We start from the raw sequence: 22,690 nt of genomic DNA on the forward strand, positions 1-22,690 counted from the left end.
GCCTTCTCTCACCTGTCTCTGATACGTGGCTACAGTTGTCCTTAAGTGACACAGGCATCATCATTAGTGTGGGCAACCTAAGCTTAGAAATGTGACACGTTAAAACATCCATATGAGGGTTAGATGGTTTCTTCTCTGTTAGGAAACTGAGTCATCTACCCTTAATTAGGTAAGAAAATAACCATGTTGAGCTGAAGGCATTGGGGAGCCATAGGTACAAAATACATCCCATCATTTCCACCTCTGTTTCCATGTGACCATCTGCCCTTCAATTAAAATTTCTTTTTTTAAAATTTTTAGACCTAAGAATAAGCCAGAAGTTTTTGCTTCTCTTATTATATTTTCTAGAAGACTTTATGTGATCTAATTTTTAACTTTTCATAGATGTATTCTGTGATATGACTCATAGATTTATTTGACATTAATTATTCCCTCTTCAAGATTCTGAAGATAACATCAAGTAGGTTTATTTTCAACCTCTATTTCCTTGGAAGTAGAATCCCAAGGTACCTGCATAGAGTAGCTTTTCCTCTAAGAGAAGTAATCAAACTAGCTGAGCAGCAGAAAATCACTCACTATAGTCTGAAAAATTACAAATAATATTCTGATAAATTACATTTTTGTATACAATTACCTGCTTTCCTCCATGTCCAAGCCTGAAAGTCTGTCTTTAAAACAGGATATAAGAGAGTTATTATTATTTAAGATACTAAAGGGCCCAAGAAAAAGGAATGACAGTGGGTGGGAAATAGTCAAGTAGATAAGTATCCGTGGTGATGGGCAAGGCAAAAATGGAACTCGTGAAAAGAGAAATGAGTTGGGGCTTCATTCACTCACAGAATCAGCTGTGTCTCTGCCCATAACTGTAACATTTCAGAGAATGCCACTCCTCTTCTAATGCCAGTCTTTCCCTGGTATGTCAAGAAACATCAGCACTGAGATTCAGGAATCCTATTATATGGTCTTACTACCTAGGTACTCACAAGTACAATTTCATCTTAAAAATTGTCGAAAGAATTTTAGTCCTATCTCGTCTTCCAAGAAAGCCATAACATGAACAATGCCAGTAACAATTATGAAACTAAATTGTCCTTATAAGAATTTTTAAAAATCAATTTTGCCCACTTATATTCATTGTGACTAATTTCCATATAAATGATCTGCCTTTATTTAGTCTAAAAATGTGTCTGTATCTCCTTTGGTTTTTGGTTGAGAAATTTGTAGTTCTTGAAAGGTGGTTAGGTGGAACTGTTTGAAGACATGTTGGTATATGCTGATGCTCTTTAATTATAATTCTCTCTTTTTATATTTGGCAGTATATCAGTTACAGCAAGAGGCCCCTCGTCCCAAGAGGATCATTTGTCCTGGGGAGGTCAGTACTCAGCTATTTCCAATACACCTCGTTAAATATGATGAATGGTCAGCACTTTGTTGATATTGGAGGACCTTCAGATTTCCTGGGAGTTGATTTCTTTTAATGTTTGTTAAAGTGTCACCAAATTTAACACCTAAATAATCTATATTTTGAAATCAGGTATTATTTGAAAAATACTAACTTGGAATCAGAAGTCTTACATTTTTCACTACTACAGAGGCAAATTAAGCATCCTTTGTAAACTCTCCAAAATGTGTGTTCTGGTTGTTTTCTTTGTTCCTGCAGTTTTGATACTTTTATCACTTTTTTATTATGAAATGCTTCCAAAAGAGAAAATGCAGAGGATGATAAATATCTGGATACTCTCAACACCCATATCTAGCAAACCTTTACATTTTGTCATATTAAAAAAAAATCCCTACGAGAAAAGTGACTGGGTTTTTATTCTTGGAGATAAGCTTAAAGATATATTGACTCATAAAAATGCTTACCAGGCACAGAACTTTCCCTAGCCCTCCTTTACTCATCAGTTCTCTTATCATCTGGGATGCCAGCAAGATTTGAAAGACAGGACTAAGCCTCTGTTTTCTATTTTTATGCTGACTAGGTGCTTTAATAGCCAGACCAATATCCTTCAAACAAAGGTCCATGGGTCCTTGGTTGTTTTTGTTATTATGACTTCGATTAAATACAGAATGCCTTATCAGAGGGAAAGGCTCTAATTCCCACAATCTTGAGATTTTTCCTTGAACATCAGTACTTTCTGGCAGACTGACTGGATCTGGTTTTGAATCTGTCTCAAAGACTTAGGCACATATGTACCCACACCCAGAGCCAACTTAGCACTGTTTAATAAGTGTTTCTATGTGCAATGTTACTTCTGTTGAAGGGCACTGAAGTTCATCAAGTAATCTGAATTTTAAGAGAGTGGACATTCTCATCCCAGAAATATAGCCTGAGAAGAGAAAATATTTGATCTGTAAGGAAAAATCCAGGATGAGGTCAAATCTTTATTTGGTGGTACGATCTTGTTCCATCACGAACCCTGCTGACTTGTCTTTTGGTTATTAAATGATATCCAAGTAAGAGAAATATAGGATAAATACAAAATTTTTAATGAGATGCTTTAATTAGGGTATTTTGGGTGAGAAATAAGAAACAAGTTGTTAAAAATTCTTTCAGTCCTACTTTATGTTTAGTATTTTGCCATCAGGAAAAATATAACCATGTGTAGGGAGTTAGAGGAGTTTAAATGTCTCCATGAAAAGAATGTTTGTAAAATTAAAATACAACTAAAGTCTCTTCCTAAGGGTATTAATAAAAAGTCTACTGGTAAGGTCGGGCACTAGAACTTGAAACCCAAGGGGATATAGTAAATATTCATTTGTTCATTTACTTTATATATATATAATATATAGATAGAGAGAGAGACTGCTGTGTTCTGACTTAGATCTAGATGTTGGGAATACAGCAAAGAACTTGGCTATTGGTGCTTTGAGTGTCATATTAATTGTATGTAATTGAAGATATATTTAAGATGTTATCTATGGGTGGGTGTAAAAGAGAGAAAGAGAGAGAGAGAAATAGAAAGAAAAAAAGAGAGAGAGAGCGTGAGAGAGAGAAAGAGTCCGAGCACCTCTTTGTTTTTCAAAATCCTTGGAACCATGTCCGTTGTCCTCTAAGCCAGGTGGAATGTTAGCAGTGGAGATGGGTAGATTCAGATTAGCTTCATGAAGCCTCTTCACAGGGTTCCCCTGAAACTCTTCAGACATGCTATGGGCTGAGGGTCCACAGCCTATCTCTTTAATGTCACACTTGCATCAGAAGGAAGTGCCCCAGAGGCCTTAGCAAAGCAGAGCTGTGAGCCACAAGCCACCACCATCTGCTATGACTAAAGGATATGGCGTGCGTACAGCTTCTTTCATCCTTCTTTCTGGTCTTTTAAACCAAGCTTTTCACATTTTGACCTTTATCAATCTGATTCATTAATAAGTTATGCCTGGTGGATGCTGGATTCCTAGGTAACTTGCCTCTAGGAATTCCATATCTCACTTCTGCCAGGAAACCTAACACAAAATGGACATTCATCAACTCCATCTCCTCAGCAAGGCAGCATGGGGCCCATCCAGCCAGGCAGATGTCAGGTGATAAAGGGCCGAGCGTGCTGGAGTAACAGGTGCTGCCGAGGCGAGCGCCAGCCAGGGTAGCTTCAGGGCCCTTTGTCCTCCTGTGCAAATAATTCCTGCCCACACTGCTCCGCCTCCCAGGACTTGGCCTCCTTCTAGTGAAGGAGTGGTCGTTGGTGAAACCACTGCTGCTGCAGAGGGTGTTTTAGCAAACGGCTCTGTGCCTTATAGCACACCTGCGTGCTCGGGGATATGCCTAATGAAGAAGCCTTTCAGTTTTGAGTGTGTGGCCAGAAAGACTGAAGCTTTATTAACATATTTACATAAAGCCATAAAGGCTATCTCTTTTGAACAATGAGTTATGATTTTCTCTGTGTCTTTGCCATCTTATCCCTCAGCTAGCCACTGAGTCCTCGTTTCACTTTACACACAGCCTTGCTGCCCTCCTTCTTAGTCTCCAGCCCCTCTCCTCTCAGCCACCTTGTCCCGGGCAAGCCTGCCCGGCTGTATTGCTCCAACACACTCCACCTCTTTTGTTTCTCTGATGACTGATAACCTCCCAGGCTATGGGCCTCTCTCAGGTTCGGGTCCTCCCACTGTAAGTGATAAATCCCACATTAGAGCACCAAGTGAGTCTGCAGTTACAGTCATTGAACACTGTCGTTCAAGTGTACAGACACAGGCCAACCTGACTTGAATGCTTGGTATCTCTCGACGGATACCAACCGCCTAATGGACTTTGTTGGAGAACTAGGCAATCGAGGGTACAGACTGATTCAGCAGGTGAAATCCAGTGAGTTTTGCAAACCCAGGAAGGGAAGCCCGGCTGCAGAGTCAGCTGGACTTGTTTTGAATCCTTGTTCTACCACTTTCCAGCTACCTGACTTAGAACCAAGCACTTACTCTCTCAGGGGGATTAAGGTCTACCCCCAGGGCAAACAGCTACTGTGCAGGGTGTTATAAGTGGGACCTATGTGTCGAGTGTCTAGAATGGTGCCTGGCACATCAGAGGCACTCACTGTTGATGACTCATGGCAGATGCAGAAGTCTGTGGAGAGCAAGTTCTGAGACAGTCATTAGGGACAGAGTCACAGCAATGACAGTATTCTCTGGATGTGAGGGCCAAAAAGGCAGTGATGAAGAACAAAGCAAGATTCCTGGGTCAGGGATGAAGCTGCCATGTAAAAAGATACTGAGGATGAGGAACAGAAGGAACAAGTGGCTGAACAACGGCTCTGGCGCCAGTTAAGCCAGGGAGGGTCAGTCACTGAAATAATAGTCCATGGCTTTCCTGAGATTCATCGTGGTAAATTAATATTTATTGAGCAGCCACGGCACCTGGCACTCCTCTCTACCGGCATTTCCCGAGTGCTCCATGCCATGAGATTCAGGACATCTTGCGGTGTGCAAAATTCTCACTTGCCCTTTCTGTCAATTAGCAATCAGTCGTCACATAAGCATTTATTAATCACCAAATGTGTGCCTGGGTGGTCTGCTAGGAATTGTGCAGAATATCGACTCCTAAATTTGCATCTCTAGCTAAGACCTCTCCCCTGGGCTCCAAACACCTCGCTCCATCTGTCTACTTGACCTTTTCAGGGAGATGTCCCACTGGCCATCTCTAGCCTAATGCTCAAAGGAGAACTGGACCCAACTCCATTAAATGGCACCTAACTTCAGAAACCTGCATGCTTGTCTCTCCTACCCTCACCCTTTTCTCTTAGCAAGCTGCATTTACCTCCAAATGTATCTTGCATTTGTCACTCTTCTCTGCCTCCAGGACTACCATGGGGTTGGGCCTATCATCGTTTCTTACCTGGATTGTTGCTGCTCAGCAACCTCCAGCTTCATCTCCCTGCTTCCACTCTTGGCGCGCGTGCGCACACACACACACACACACACACACACCCCACCCCCACCCCCACCCCCCAATTCTTCAAACAGGAGCCCAAACCATCATTGTTAGATATAAATCCAACTGCTTCAGCAGCTTTCCATTGCTCTTAAAATAAAAGCAAGACCTCGGGCTTCCCTGGTGGTGCAGTGGTTGAGAATTTGCCTGCAGTTGCAAGGGACACAGATTCGAGCCCTGGTCTGGGAAGATCCCACATGCGGTGGAGCAGCTAAGCCCGTGTGCCACAGCTACTGAGCCTGCGCGCCTAGAGCCCGTGAGCCACAACTACTGAAGCCCATGCGCCCAGTGCCGGTGCTCTGCAACAAGAGAAGCCTCCGCAATGAGAAGCCCGCGCACTGCAACAAAGAGTAGCTCCCACTCACCGCACCTAGAGAAAGCCTGCGCGCAGCAACGAAGACCCAACGCAGCCAAAACTAAAAACAAATAAATAAATTAATTTAGAAATAAATAAAAGGGGGAGAAAAAAAAAGCAAGACCTCTTGCCATGCCTCTGAGCCATAGTGTGGCTCCTGCCTTCCTCCCTGCCCTGTCTGTAGCATTCTTCTCGGAGTGCACAGCCTTGCAGCCCCACTAGCTCCTGCTCCTATTCATCAAACAGATCATAGTGCTGCTACCACAGGGCCTTTGCATTTGCCCTTTGCCTGGAATTCTTGTCCTCGAGTTCTCTGCATGTCCAAGTTTCAGATCAAATTTCACCTAATAAAGCCCTCCTTGAACCCCCTAAAATTAGCACCTACAGATCTTCTCTCTCGTTTCACCCTGTTTATTTTGTTTATAGGACTTAATATACTCTCTAATATACTTTTCATCATATTTAACTGTTTACTTGTTGCTTGTACATCTCTCTCCAGGAGAATACAAGCTCCAGAGATGTCACCAGTCTTAGCATTAAGCCCAGGGCCAAGCAGCAGTGGGCAATCAGTAAATATATGGTAAAATGATGAAAAAAAGGATAGAGACTGCTAACATAAGGAATTTAGAATTCCCAAACTATTACTAATAGCATATCAGATTTACTCAATGCTGTTATTAGGGGAGTGAGTTGAACTTTTTGGCTGTTGTTAAGGTTCTTACGTAAACATGGACTAATACTTTTTCCTGGAACATTCTAACTTTCTTTTTGGCCTTTCCAAAGGGCCAAACGTCAAGATTTACTTGCAAGGTCCCCAAGAATTACCTGAAGAATACAAAATATGCAGAAATTCTTTTATGACTGTAAATGATTTGGTGTCATTTGTCATTCTTTTTTGAAATTGTTGTAGTGAATATGGGATTATAAAAAGCAATTTCAAAGCAGAGAAATAAATTACATACTATCATTTCAAATTGTTCTCCATTTTATGCGGCTTTACTTCTCCTCTCCCTTACCACAGAGTATTTTGGAAGTTTTTTTTTAATGCAAAAATGAATTGTAGAACTGAAGTTCTACAATTCACTTTTGTAGAACCTTTTTTTTTTTCTTGATTGTCAGAGGTTAAGCCAAGTACAGATGACAGTGAACTATCTTAAGTTGCCATAGTACATTATTATACCTCCTAGTGAATTGTATTCACTTTTTAAATATTACCGTAAGTGCCCCTTCCCCCTTTTTGTGCATTTTCTCTAGCTTTTGGTGTTCCTAAATATCTACCCATTTCATCCCTTCTACCTTTATTTGTAAACACTGTCCTTTTAAGCCTATAAGAGCATTGCATTTTATCATTAGGCTTTTAAATTTTCATTCACGATACCTAGATTTCACGTCTTTGAGTCTTGTAGCTTTAGGCGTTTCTCTTGTCTTAGACACGTCTGGAAGATCTTAACAAGCCATACTGATTGGCTGTATCATTCTCAACTAGCTCAGTACATTTCAAATCACAGATTTAAAGTAAACTCAGAGGGGTTTTCTCATATTCTACCATCCTCCCCCTTTTCTTCTTCTATTCATTGAAAATAAATGTTTTTTGAAAACTCTACTGATTCAAGACATCTAGACGATATGTCTTTAAAGTAATGAGATTGATTCTATAAGCCACAAGCAAAAATCAATCCCATTACCTTTTAATTGGCTTTATGTGTAGTGATCAGAAGGCTATTTCTTCCCTGGTCAGAAATATTTCTCTTTTCATCCTAGACTTTCTCCACTGGTCTCTTTTCTCCCCTTACTATTGACACAGCCTAGAATCAAAGGCTTTTCCCATCATTATTCCCTCCAGGCTTTCATCTCACTCCCTAATGCAGTCAGGCATTTTTGCTGATATGATTTCATCCTGAGCTAGACTCACTTTGCTTGTAGACCCACTGTTGTAAAGGGGGAAAACCTCATAAAACTAATGTTAGAAAAAAATTTTAGACATACGGGTTTTATTTTCTTTCTAAAGATAAAACCAAGTTTTCTGCTGCTTTAAATAAAAAGCTGCTTCTTTTTAATTAACAAGTGAGGCCATCTACCAAAATACATAACATTCCAAAAATTTTACTCTCTTTGGAATATTCTGAATTTCTTCTAGTGTAACAGATTTTGCATGTTTGCACCTAGAAAATATTTATTCATTTCCAAAGTGATATCATGAGGAGTGGATAAGGGCTCTTGAGGACAAGCTGCTATAGAATTCAGATGCTCAGAGGCTCCAAGCCGAGAGGACAGATGGCTAAACTGGAGAGGGCCACCAAGGAACAGCATATATATATATATAAGTTGAGTGAAAGTTGAGGCAAAAGTAGAAGGGTTTTCTCCTTAAAACAGAATAAGGAAAATGAGGGAGAATTAACAGTGATTGATAAGAAGTAAAATTTCTTTTTTTTTTTGAAATGTGCATCTTTTTTTAAAATTTTCACATGAATTTGTATTTTATTTTATTTTGAGTTTTTGAATTTTGTTTTATTTATTTTTTTATACAGCAGGTTCTTATTAGTCATTACTTTCATCCACATCAATGTATACATGTCAATCCCAATCTCCCAATTCATCACACCACCACTCCACCCCCCACCGCCTCCCCCCTTGGTGTTCATACGTTTATTCTCTACATCTCTGTCTCAATTTCTGCCCTGCAAACCGGTTCATCTGTACCATTTTTCTAGGTTCCACATATATGCGTTAATATATGATATTTGTTTTTCTCTTTCTGACTTACTTCACTCCGTATGACAGTCTCTAGATTCATCCACATCTCTACAAATGACCCAATTTCATTCCTTTTTATGGCTGCGTAATATTCCATTGTATATATGTACCACATCTTCTTTATCCAGTCGTCTGTCGATGGGCATTTAGGTTGCTTCCATGACCTAGCTATTATAAATAGTGCTGCAATGAACATTGGGGTGCATGTGTGTTTCTGAATTATGGCTTTCTCTGGGTATGTGCCCAGTAGTGGAATTGCTGGATCATACAGTAATTCTATTTTTAGTTTGTTAAGGAAACTCCATACTGTTCTCCATAGTGGCTGTATCAATTTACATTACCACCAACAGGGCAAGAGGGTTCCCTTTTCTCCACACCCTCTCCAGCATTTGTTGTTTGTAGATTTTCTGATGATGCCCATTCTAACTGGTGTGAGGTGATACCTCATTGTAGTTTTGATTTCCATTTCTCTGATAATTAGTGAGTTGAGCAGCTCTTAATGTGCCTCTTGGCCATCTGTATGTCTTCTTTGGAGAAATGTCTTTTTAGGTCTTCTTCTGTCCATGTTTGGATTGGGTTGTTTGTTTTATTAATATTGAGCTGCATGAGCTGTTTTTATATTTTGGAGATTAATCCTTTGTCCGTTGATTCATTTGCAAATATTTTCTCCCATTCTGAGGGTTGTCTTTTCGTCTTGTTTGTAGTTTCCTTTGCTGTGCAAAAGCTTTGAAGTTTCATTAGGTCCCATTTGTTTATTTTTATTTCCATTACTCTAGGAGATGGATCAAAAAAGATCTTGCTGTGATTTATGTCAAAGAGTGTTCTTCCTATGTTTTCCTCTAAGAGTTTTATAGTGTCTGGTCTTCCATTTAGGTCTCTAATCCATTTTGAGTTTATTTTAGTGTATGGTGTTAGGGAATGTTCTAATTTCATTCTTTTACATGTAGCTGTCCAGTTTTCCCAGCACCACTTATTGAAGACACTGTCTTTTCTCCATTGTATATCCTTGCCTCCTTTGTCAAAGATTAGTTGACCATAGGTGCATGGGTTTATCTCTGGACTTTCTATCCTGTTCCATTCATCTATATTTCTGTTTTTGTGCCAGTACCATGTTGTCTTGATTACTGTAGCTTTGTAGTATAGTCTAAAGTCAGGGAGTCTGATTCCTCCAGCTGTGTTTTTTTTCCCTCAAGACTGCTTTGGCTATTCGGGTTCTTTTGTGTCTCCATACAAATTTTAACATTTTTTGTTCTAGTTCTGTAAAAATTGCCGTTGGTAATTTGATAGGGATTGCACTGAATCTGTAGATTGCTTTGGGTAGTATAGTCATTTTCACAATATTGATTTTTCCACTCCAAGAACAATGTACCTCTATCCATCTGTTGGTATCATCTTTAATTTCTTTCAACAGTGTCTTATAGTTTTATGCATACAGGTCTTTTGTTTCCCTAGGTACATTTATTCCTAGGTATTTTATTCTTTTTGTTGCAATGGTAAATGGGAGTGTTTTCCTTAATTTCTCTTTCAAATTTTTCATCATTAGTGTATAGGAATGCAAGTGATTTCTGTGCATTAATTTTGTATCCTGCAACTTTACCAAACTCATTGATTAGCTCTAGTAGTTTTCTGGTGGCATCTTTAGGATACTCTATGTATAGTATCATGTCATCGGCAAACAGTGACAGTTTTACTTCTTCTTTTCCAATTAGTATTCTTTTTATTTCTTTTTCTTTTCTGGTTGCTGTGGCTAAAACTTCCAAAACTATGTTGAATAATAGTGGTGAGAGTGGACATCCTTGTCTTATTCCTGACCCTAGAGGAAATGCTTTCAGATTTTCACCATTGAGAATGATGTTTGTTGTGGGTTTGTCATATATGGCCTTTATTATGTTGAGGTAGGTTCCCTCTATGCCCACTTTCTGGAGAGTTTTTATCATAAATGGGTGTTGAATTTTGTCAAAAGCTTTTTCTGCATCTATTGAGATGATTGTATGGTTTTTATTCTTCAATCTGTTAATAAGGTGTAGCACATTGATTGATTTGCATATATTGAAGAATCCTTGCATCCCTGGGATACATCCCACTTGATCATGGTGTATGATCCTTTTAATGTGTTGCTGGATTCTGTTTGCTAGTATTTTGTTGAGGATTTTTGCATCTATATTCATCAGTGATATTGGTCTGTAATTTTCTTTTTTTGTAGTATCTTTGTCTGGTTTTGGTACCAGGGTGATGGTGGCCTCATAGAATGAGTTTGGGAGTGTTCCTTCCTCTGCAAGTTTTTGGAAGAGTTTGAGAAGAATGGGTGTTAACTCTTCTCTAAATGTTTGATAGAATTCACCTGTGAAGCCATCTGGTTCTGGACTTCTGTTTATTTAAAAATTTTTAATCACAGTTTCAATTTCATTACTTGTGATTGGTCTGTTTATATTTTCTATTTCTTCCTGGTTCAGTCTTGGAAGGTTATACCTTTCTAAGAATTTGTCCATTTCTTCCAGATTGTCCATTTTATTGGCATAGAGTTGCTTGCAGTAGTCTCTCAGGATGCTTTGTATTTCTGCTGTGTCTGTTATAACTTCTCCTTTTTCATTTCTCCTTTTTCATTTCATTTCTCCATTTCATTTCATTTTATTGATTTGAGTCCTCTCCCTCTTTTTCTTGATGAGTCTGGCTAATGGTTTATCAACTTTGTTTACCTTCTCAAAGAACCAACTTTTAATTTTATTGATCTTTGCTACTGTTTTCTTTGTTTTTATTTCATTTATTTCTACTCTGATCTTTATTATTTCTTTCATTCTACTAACTTTGGGTTTTGTTTGTTCTTCTTTCTCTAGTTCCTTTAGGTGTAAGGTTAGATTGTTTATTTGAGATTTTTCTTGTTTCTTGAGGTAGGCTTGTATAGCTATAAACTTCCCTCTTAGAACTGCTTTTGCTGCATACCATAGGTTTTGGATCGTCATGTTTTCATTGTCATTTGTCTCTAGGTATTTTTTTATTTCCTCTTTGATTTCTTCAGTGATCTCTTGGTTATTTAGTAACGTATTGTTTAGCCTCCATGTGTTTGTGTTTTTTACGTTTTTTTTCCCTGTAATTGATTTCTAATCTCATAGCGTTGTGGTCAGAAAAGATGCTTGATATGATTTCAATTTTCTTAAATTTACTGAGGCTTGATTTGTGACCTAAGATATGATCTATCCTGGAGAATGTTCCATGCACACTTGAGAAGAAAGTGTAATCTGCTGGTTTTGGATGGAATGTCCTATAAATATCAATTACATCTATCTGGTGTACTGTGTAATTTAGAGCTTGTGTTTCCTTATTAATTTTCTTTTTGGATGATCTGTCCATTGGTGTAACTGAGGTGTTAAAAGTCCCCCACTATTATTGTGTTACTGTTGATTTCCTCTTTTACAGCTATTAGCAGTTGCCTTATGTGTTGAGGTGCTCCTTTGTTGGGTGCATATATATTGATAATTGTTACATCTTCTTGGATTGATCCCTTGATCATTATGTAGTGTCCTTCCTTGTCTCTTGTAACGTTCTTTATTTTGAAGTCTATTTTCCCTGATATGAGTATTGCTACTCCAGCTTTCTTTTGATTTCCATTTGCATGGAATATCTTTTTCCATCCCCTCACTTTCAGTCTGAATGTGTCCCTATGCCTGAAGTGGGTCTCTTATAGACAGCATATGTATGGGTCTTGTTTTTGTATCCATTCAGCAAGCCAGTGTCTTTTGGTTGGAGCAGTTAAACCATTTACATTTAAGGTAATTATCGATATGTCTGTTCCTATTACCATTTTCTTAATTGTTTTGGGTTTGTTTTTGTAGGTCCTTTTCTTCTCTTATGTTTCCCACTTAGAGAAGTTCCTTTAGCGTTTGTTGTAGAGCTGGTTTAGTGGTGCTGAATTCTCTTAGCTTTTGCTTGTCTGTAAAGCTTTTGACTTCTCCATTGAATCTGAATGAGATTCTTGCCGGGTAGAGTAATCTTGGTTGTAGGTTCTTCCCTTTTATCACTTTAAGTATATCATGCCACTCCCTTCTTCTGGCTTGTAGAATTTCTCCTGAGAAATCAGCTGTTAACCTTATGGGAATTCCCTTGTATGTTATTTGTCGTTTTTCCCCTGCTGCTTTCAATAATTTTTCTTTGTTTTTAATTTTTGCCAATTTGATTACTATGTGTCCTGGCATGTTTCTCCTTGGGTTTATCCTGTATGGGACTCTCTGTGCTTCCTGGACTTGGGTGGCTATTTCCTTTCCCATATTAGGGAAGTTTTCGACTATAATCTCTTCAAATGTTTTCTCAGGTCATTTCTCTCTTATCCTTCTGGGACCCCTCTAATGCAAATGTTGTTACATTTAATGTTGTCCCAGAGGTCTCTTCGGCTGTCTTCATTTCTTTGCATTCTTTTTTCTTTAGTCTGTTCCGCAGCAGTGAATTCTACCATTCTGTCTTCCAGGTCACTTATCTGTTCTTCTGCTTCAGTTATTCTGCTATTGATTCCTTCTAGTGTAGTTTTCATTTCAGTTATTGTATTGTTCATCTCTGTTTGTTTGTTCTTTAATTCTTCTAGTTCTTTGTTAAACATTTCTTGCATTTTCTCGATCTTTGCCTCCATTCCTTTTCCAAGTTTCTGGACCCTCTTCACTATCATTATTCTGAATTCTTTTTCTGGAAGGTTGCCTATCTCCACTTCATTTAGTTGTTTTTCTGGGGTTTTATTTTGTTCCTTCATCTGGTGCATAGCCCTCTGCCTTTTCATCTTTTCTGTCTTTCTGTGAATGTGTTTTTTGTTCCACAGTCTGCAGGATTGTAGTTCTTCTTGCTTCTGCTGTCTGCCCTCTGAGGAGTAAAATTTCTTAAGAAGCTACTACTAGAGATGAAGTACTACATTGTGTCCTTAGTTGTTTTAGAAAAAAAAAAAGAATAACCAATAGCATCATGTATTATAACACACGCTCTGTTATCCTCACTTAGTCTGTGACAGCTGTAACCCAAGATACCATTGCTCACAGATCGGGGGAGGGAGGGGGTGGTCCAGACTGAGGGCACAGAGGTTATGAGGAGGTGCTGGCTTTTGTAGGGCCAACCTTACCCAAACAGAAAGCAGAGGTCTCCACACCAGTCGCTCTCTAGAACAACCCACAATATGTCTGCTCTGTGACTCAGAGGTCAGGTCCAACAAAATTTCAGGTGTGGCCAGGATCCTCTGAGAAAGGGAACAGGTACATAGCACTGCATGCACTAGTGAGGTTTAAAAGACATGCTTCACATTTGACTCATCTGGTTAAACATTAACTGAGAAATAATGCTGATGGGGGCAGGTTACACTTTGCCCCGAGCAAGCCATGTTTCCTAGGGTAGTGTGGCCTGGCTAATCAAGCAGTGAGACGTTTGAAAAGTAATGTGGATGGCACAGTCTCAGACTGTCCCTCTTTGACTATGGCTGCTCTAAGGGATATTACCTAATTATTTACTGCTGTCCGTCTTCCCATAGTAATGAGTGCTAACACCTATGGATCACTTACTGCGCCCTGAGCACTGGGTTAAGAGTTTCACATATGTTATTTCTCATAACAGTGCCATGGTGATTGTTATCTGTCTCGTTTTACAAGAGGAAATGAGACAAATAGCACAGGAAGGGCAGAGCCAGATTCAGACTCAGATAGTCCAAATCCAGGACTGGCCTTCTAACCCAGTGATTCTGAAAGTGTGGTCCTAAGACCAGCAGCAGTGGCATCACCAGGGAACCTATCAGAAATGCAGATTTTCTGGCCCACCCTAGACCTATGAATCACAGACTGGGAGTTGGGGCCCAGCAATCTGGGTTTTAACAAACCCTGCAGGTCATTCTGATGTTCGCTCAGTGGGAGGACCACTGCTGGGGCCATTGTTCTCACTTCCTCTACTTTCTTTTTTTTTTTTATTGAAGTATAGTTGATTTACAATGCTGTGTTAGTTTCTGGTATACAGCAAAGTGATTCCGTTTTATATATATATATATATATATATATATATGCATATATACTATATATATATTCTTTTTCAGAGTCTTTTCCATTATAGGTTATTACAACATACTGAATATAGTTCCCTGTGCTCTACAGTAAATCCTTTTTGTTTATTTTATATATAGTAGTATGTCTCTGTTAATCCCAAACTCCTAATTTATTCCTCCCCACCTTTCCCCTTAGGTAACCATAGTTTTGGTTTTTTTTTTTTCTATTTCTGTGAGTCAGTTTCTGTTTTGTAAATAAGTTCATTTGTATCATTTTTTTAGATTCCACATATAAATGATATCATATGATATTTGTTTGTATCTTTCTGACTTATTTCGCTTCCTAGAATATGATAATCTCTAGGCCCATCCTTGTTACTTCAAATGGCATGATTTCATTCTTTTTTATGGCTGAGTAGTATTCCATTGTGTATATATACCACATCTTCTTTATCTATTTATCTGTCAGTGGATATGTGGGTTGCTTCAGTGTGTTGGCTGTTGTAAATAGTGCTGCCAGGAACATTGGGGTGCATGTATCTTTTCAAATGAAATGGTCTCTCTACTTTCTGTTTCATGCTGCTTTCCCTATGCCCTGTACTAGGAGAATCAAGATGCTTTGTCTCCTGATGATGCTTACTGTTTGCCCTGCACTGTGCTAGATTTTTCATGAACTTCAAAGTTGATGCCAAGTCACCCCATAGCCACCATTTTTCTAGATGTACTTCCTCCTAGATGTTATTTTCCACCCATTTTTTCTAGATGTACTTCCTCCTAGATGTTATTTTCCACCCTTTAAAAGTATTTTGCCTTTGCCTTTCTTCTTTGCTATGTCTAGCTTTCCCACGCCCTCGTATGTTGCAGAGGCCAAATATAAATCTTTGTAGGGGAATGGTCAGTGCTTAATTTAACCTGGTTTTCTATGCCCACCACTGTCCTCCCACCCTTCTTAGTCTTATGTTTGCAGGACTAATTAACAAAAATATTCAAATTCAGTTCTAATCAGGTGATTCATACTCATGTTTGTCCATATTTGGTATATATTCTTTTGAACTCCATCTCTTTTTAGATGTTTTCCTTACCTTGTGACTGTGCAGAAATCCTGACTAGATCTATTTACTCTTGCTTTTTTTCTTTTTTGGCTGCATTGGGTCTCCATTGCTGCACGTGGGCCTGTCTCTAGTTGCGGCGAGCGGGAGCCACTCCTCACTGCAGTGCGCGGGCCTCTCACTGCAGTGGCCCCTCCCATTGCAGAGCACGGGCTCTAGGTGCACGGGCTTCAGCAGCTGCAGGAGGCGGGCTCAGTAGCTGTGGCTTGTGGGCTTAGTTGCTCCGTGGCATGTGGGATCCTCCCAGACCAGGGATCAAACCTGTGTCCCTTGCATTGGCAGGCAGATTCCTAACCAGCGTGCCACCAGGGAAGTCCCTTTACTCTTGCTTTTAATGGACCTTTGCATTAATAAAAATACCAAATCCATTATCATTATGTCAGGAATGCTGTGAATTATATTTCTATTTTCCAAGTGCTAGTCACTTCACTCAGTGGATCATCTCTGTGCTCAGTGAGTAGCTCTCAATTTAGGATTGCAGGCAATTAATTTACCAATAAAAGCTAGTCCAGTGCTGGTGTAGTCCTGACCTTGCCTCCTTGCCTCAGTCTACCACTCCTTTTGCCATCCCCAGGTTGACTGGTGCCATTGGTAATCAGTCACCTTTGGCTCTGTCCTCTGACAAACCACAGTCTTGGCATTAGCTCTCATTACACCGTATCTCCCTGTCTTGTTGGACAGAATAGCAAGCTTTGCTTTCGCGATAGTATCTCTTTCTTCCTCCTTATTTACATGGTCAGTGTCATCTCCCCATCTACTGTGGGAGGAAATTAAATAGCCTTGGCACAGCCCGACAAAGGCATATTGGATGCCATCAAGCACCTTGTGTCTTCCTAGGTGATTATGCATCGATCGTTAGATGAACTGTTCTTGTATCTCCAGGGCTATTTCTACTGCATCTGTAATTACACTTTTCTGGTTGTCCCTTTGCTCTGCTGTGATCCTCCAAGTTCCATGACTTCTCAAAGACCAGGCTTAATGACGCTGCAGCAGCACCTTTCAATTCAAGGATACAGATCAGATCCCTCAGGGTTTCAGTATGCTCCGTAGTTTAACAATATAATTCAGCTCTTTGCTGTCTTAGTTCATTTTGATTTTGTAAGTTGGCATCAGTGTGCCATAGAGTAAAAATGAATGATTCTGTCCTATCTGCGTGGTAAGAGACAAAAGGGCATGAACACAAATAGATGATTTGACCCAGCATTAAATAAAAAGACCTTTTGAGGCACTGGCAAAAGCTCAGAGTTTTGAGCTAACTGTAAGATGCCCTGAAACCTATTTTTAAGAATGGATTCTAATGTTTGTTAGTCTAACATAGCCATTGGCAAACTATAGTCTGACAGCTTTTTTTGTAAATAAAGTTTTATTAGAACACAGCAAGGCTCGTTCCTTTACGTATTGTCTACGGCTGCTTTTTTGCTTCCATGTGGAGTACTTGAGACAGATTGTATGGTCCTCAAAGTATTTACTATCTAATCCTTGACAGAAAAAGTTTCCTGACCCCTAGTCTTGCACTTGAAGTAACTTTGAAGAGTGAGTTAATACATGTACAGCACTCAGAACAGTGCCTGGCATTTGTCTATGGGAAGTATTGGTCTTTAATTTCTACCACTTCCCAAGCACTTGTGTAAATGTTAGCCAAAAAGGGAATTTTAGACCTGTAATGTAGGATGAATTTGATCCCAAGCCGTTATAAGAAACATTTTGACCTTCATATTTAACACATGTAAACTGATGAAGGAAGCCAAGGCAGTTACAATAAGAAGTTGTAAAAAAAAAAAAAAAAAAAAAAAAAAAAAGTTGTTCTTTCACCTGCTTTCTCACGGCCACTTCCTCCCCATCAAGAAATGGTAGCCTGTTAGAAGAGATACCCCAGTGCTCCATAAGCAGGAAATTGAAGAGATGTGTGGAATCTCTTTATTTGATAACACCATCTGAACATGCAAACTAAGCTCACTTTCTTTAATTTCAGGAACAGAGCTGGTGTTCCCTTCCTATTAAAAGTCTATATGTTACTGAATTCTGATTAATGATTTGCCTGCTGAAGCATCGGGGGGAAAGAGTGCCATGTCTGTAACTTACTATGAAATACAGCCCCCCACAAATTTGGATTAGTGGATGGATAGAGGGAGGAAGAAATAGATATGCCATAGAGCAAGTATATATAGTACATTATAGAATCTAGGTGGTGCATATATGGGTGTTTGCTGTAGAAGTCTCTCAATGTTTCTGCCTGTGTGAAAATTTTCATAATAAAATGTCAAGAAGAAAAACAAAGAACGTTTGTGCAAGAAGAGCAATGGCAGGGCATGCTCCGGCCCAGGGAACAAAAATGAAAGATAGGAGGGTGTCTCAGTGTCAGAGCTGCTGCAAACAGCATAAGCTCAAGAATGTTTAATGAGGAATAATTCGTCAGAAAAAGAATTTGAAAGCAAGGACAAACATGAATAAGGCACTTTTACTCTTATTTATTACCATGTTGGGAATTGTTTGGAGGAAATGCCTGTTTCAGAAATGCTGAAATAAGTAATTTTTTTAAATAATAGAGAACAGGCTTCTGGATTTTATGGCATCATCACCATGTAGCAAAATGAATACGGGACCTGAAATCAACTAGGTTTCAACCCTGAATCTTCTGCTCACCATGGGTAGGACTGGGAGAAAATTAATTTATCACTCCGAACTGCAGCTTTCTCATCTATGAAAAGGAGACAAAGATACATAGTCTACCCTCCTGGTAGAAGAATAAATATAAAAGCATTCGGAAAGCCATGAAGATGTCACCAGACAATGAGTTCTCAATGGGGGCAGTATTATGCCCAAGGAGGGGCGATTGGTTCTTCAGGGGGCTCATAAAAAATTTTTACTATTTCAATGTATAAAGCACAGATATACACATAGAACGTAAACAGGTATACAATCTATCTATAGTATTGAAATTTCACTGGGAAGAGATGATTAGGGAAGAAAAACAAGGAAGGTTATAATGCAAACAACATTGAGAACATTTTGCTGGTTAATCTTTAATTCCTACCATCTCCTAAGGTCTGTCCCCTTTTTCTATAGGTAGCTTAATTTGATCCATCAGTTCGAGCACATAAATTTGAATTCTTACATTGAATACTTATATTTGAATCTTATATTTCTAGGAGGAGGGAGAAAAAGAAAAACTTCTGGGGAGAAGAATGAGAATGATGGACATTGTCTTTTCCAAAGCACATGTAGTACCACTTAACCCAAATACCATTAAGCTTTGAAGGGAGGAATTTACTAACAAGAATAAGGAATTAAATGAGTGTACTCACCCAATCTTTTTCCTGCTAGAAATTTAACAGTAGCATTAGTTTTCCCTTGATTTGCTTCGATTCTATTGGGTACTTCAAGCTCTTTGAGCCTAAGAGGTACGTGGAGAATTTAAAGAGAGTTCCAAGGAGAATAATGAAGCTGAATTAAGGTTTGGAAAATAGGATCTATTGGAAAAGATTAAAAGAACAAGGATTATTTAGTGTGAGGAAGAACAGGCAATCAGGTGGCACAGAGATGGCTTCTAATAGTGGAAACCTCCTATGGAGAATATTCTCAGGTTCTTATCTGTACTGAAGACCGAAGGAAGGGAAAAAGTGTATTTTGAAGCAAGAGAGATGTGAGATTAGATATTAAGATAAAATAACTGTCCATGATTAAATCCTAGACTTTGACTCTCCTTTATGGGATTTTTTCAAAATAAGGTGCCTGTCTGTAGGACGTATCGGGAGGAGGGACAGGTGAACCCATCACATTTGCTTCTCCTGCCCTGGTCAGAGGCCAGCCAGCCAGCCAACCTGGCCAATGTGACCTCCATGGGCTCTGGCTTGATGGGAAGAAAGTCATTTTTCCTGGAGCTGTGGCCTCAGGATGCCAGAGGATGAGTACCAAGCCCTAGCCAAGAGATCACAGCCAGAGCAATCCACCCAGCTGGGTTGTCCATACAAGCAGTGCCAGAGGTGGGTGTTGGGTGTCAACACATGGAGCCAAGGAATCAGTGCCAGAGAAGATGTAGCAAGAAGAGTGGGTCAGAGCGAGCTGCTGGGAAGATGATGTGGACCAGCTGCCGAGGAGAGTAGTGCCCATGGCTAGGCTTTTAAGTGCTGTTGGAAGACTACTGTGAGAGTGGATCAAAATCCATGTAGAAGTCCTAGAAAGTTGTTCATTCTTTCCATGTTTGGAAACTACTGCCCAAAATCATGGTTTCCACTCCTACGTATGTGTCAGAATCCCCTGTGGAGCTTTGTAAACCTCACAGCCACCCTGGCTCCAGCCTTAGAGATTGGGATTTAACGGGAATATCACTTAGGATTGTTTTGTGAGCAACAGAAACCATATCTGGCTAAATTTGGGGGGGGGCAAAGATTGGGAAGAGGGGGTAGTGAGGAGAGTGGTTGGAAAGATATGAAGAAATTCTCTGAACAGAAAAAAAAAAATGCTGAACAAGGGGCTTTGGGAAGGATCTGTGAATCAGGACATCTCCTGGGATCCAGGAAATAGGATGGCTGCACCTCTGAGCAGTAGAGTATGTGGTTAGGGGCCCAGGCTCTGGGATATTATAGCCTGCTTTTATACCCTGTTTCTCTATGCTTCAGTTTGCCCTTTGGAAATGGGTGTGATAGATTTCACCTGTGTGCTAGTCATGAGGATTGAATGCGTCAACACACGGCAAGAAAGTGCTTAGAACGATTCTTGGCACATAGTGAGTTCTTAATGACTATTAGCAATTATTTTTCTTGTTGCTATTAGGCTCTGCCGTGCATGTGAATCAGCTCTAACCATTTCTCTTAATAGCTTTTCCTCAACTTGCAAATTCCAGGGTCAGAGCATCTGAGCAGCTTATGTTGGTTCACATGTTCACCCCTTGGCCTGAGAATGTGCAGGAATTTGCTTAGCAGAATCACTGACTACCAGTCGTGCCTGTTCTCTGTGGGCTTCATCCTTCAGTCTTTGGAGATTCAGAAAACTGGGAGGGGAGCAAGTTTTGTCCTATGGTGTGGAAGCATGAGGACCAAGGTGTGAGCCAGCAGTACTGCCTATCTTGCCATCCAGGCCCCTTTTGGAATTTCAGTGAGCCCAGGAAGGGAGTGTAGGGCCATTAGCAGAGCTGTCTTTCAAGCCATGTATTACTTCCATTGAAGCTGAGCTCTGTGTAACATATGCTGCTGGTTGCTAGGACAACAGAGGTGGAAAGACAGGAGCCCTTTCCATAAGGAGCTCACATCCTGAGGTTGTAAAGGCCAACAATCCCCATCCTAATAAGATCATGGCCCTAACTGAGGCCTTTATAAAGTTCATAGAGAGGCTAGGAAACCATACCTAAACTGGTGTGAGTTGGCCAGGAGAGATGTTCCTACCATAGTAGCATCTTGCCTCTTAGTTTTAAGATCAGTGAGATTTTGCCAGGTTAGGGGATAGACAGGTTAGAGAGCAAGTATTAGAATTCCAGGCAGAGGAAATATCACAACCAAAGAATGGCCAAAGCCTATGAACAACCAAGGTGTGAAACTATAAGGCATTCTGTATTAAGAACTGAAAGAACTGGGGAACGAGGATGTGGTGGAGCAAGAGTGTGTGTGCTAAGGACTGTCGACTGCAAAAAATGCACAACCTAAAAGTTGAGAATTATGTTTTATTTGGCAGACAAACTGATGACTTAAGCCTGGGAGACAGCCTCTCAGATGGCTCTGAGGGACTGCTCTGAAGAAGTAAGGGAGGAGCCGGAATATATAGGAGTTTTCGCGGAAAAAAAAAAAAAAACCAAACAGGTAGTTGGAACATCAAAAGATTACTAATTAAAGAAAGGAAGATTCTGTATCTATTCATTTGTTCATTCAATAAATATTTATTGAGCACCTACTATATACCAGCTCTGTTCTAGACTCTGGAGATACAGCAGTAAGCAAAACACAAAAATCTCTTCCCTTGTGTAGTTTCTATCTGAATGGGAGAGACTGGCAAAAAGCCCACAATTAAAATATATAGTATCTCAGATGATGATAACTGTAGTGGAAAAAAATAAACCAGAGAAGAGATATGGGGTATGCCAAAGAAAGGAGGCGCCACTTTTAAGTAGCATAGTATGGGAAGGCCCCACTAAGTTGTGTGGTTTTGACCACGTGGCAGTGAAGAATTTGGAGCAGAGAGTAACACAATGAGATCTGCATTTTCTGCCCTCAGTGTGAAAGATAAATTGGAAGATGATTAAAGTGCAGACAGGGAGACCTGTAAAAAGACAATTTCAGTGGTCCAGGTGACCATGTAGTGCAGTGAACATGAGGAAAAAGAGAGAGCATTTCAAGAGCAATTAAGAAATTACATACAATGGACAGGACTTAATGACAGTGGGGTTGGGAAAGAGGAATGAATCTGGGATGACAATTTCTGGCTTGGGCACTGGGTGGCTGATGCCCTGAGTAGTACCATTCACTGGGATAGGGATAAAAGGAGGTTGGCCATCAGATGTGGTGAACAGATACCAGTAAGTTCCCTACATACGAACGAGTTCCGTAATGAGGGCACATTCGTAAGTCCAATTTGTTCGCAAGTCCAACAAAGTTAGCCTAGGTGCCCAACTAACACACTCGGCTATATATACTGTACTGTAATAGGTTTATAATACTTTTCACACAAATAAAACATAAAAAACAAGCAAACAAAAAAGAAAGAAAACATTTTTAAGCTTACAGTACAGTACCTTGAAAAGTACAGTAGTGCAGTACAACAGCTGGCACACAGGGGCTCGCATCGAGTGAACAGGCAAGACGAGTTACTGACTGGAGGAGGGAGAGGAGGTGGGAGATGGTAGAGCTGAAGGATCATCAGCAACAGGAGATGAAGGGCAAGATGCAATTTCACTCACGCCTGACGTGGATGGCACAGGTTCTGGTTCCTGCTGGATCCAGATGCACGTTCGCATTTTTGAGAGTTTGCAACATGAAGGTTCGTATGTAAGGGACTTACTGTGTTCCTGTAACAGTCAGCCCACCCAGGTCTCCAGAATGGGCGGGTTGAGGGGTTTAACAACTGAAGATCAA

At 39.9% G+C, this 22,690-nt stretch overlaps 1 protein-coding gene across 1 annotated transcript in view; it reads left to right on the forward strand.

Annotated features, from left to right (window-relative positions):
- The window catches only part of CHN2 (chimerin 2), a 340,775-nt gene that overhangs the window by 176,877 nt on the left and 141,208 nt on the right, over window positions 1-22,690 (forward strand). Inside the window, exon 3 of the mRNA XM_060107863.1 lies at window positions 1,317-1,372. Within this exon, the coding sequence (XP_059963846.1) occupies window positions 1,317-1,372 (56 nt within the window). The remainder of the gene's footprint in view (window positions 1-1,316; window positions 1,373-22,690) is intronic.

Source organism: Mesoplodon densirostris, chromosome 9 (assembly GCF_025265405.1).
Source record: "Mesoplodon densirostris isolate mMesDen1 chromosome 9, mMesDen1 primary haplotype, whole genome shotgun sequence".
In the NCBI taxonomy this organism is placed as follows: domain Eukaryota; kingdom Metazoa; phylum Chordata; class Mammalia; order Artiodactyla; family Ziphiidae; genus Mesoplodon; species Mesoplodon densirostris.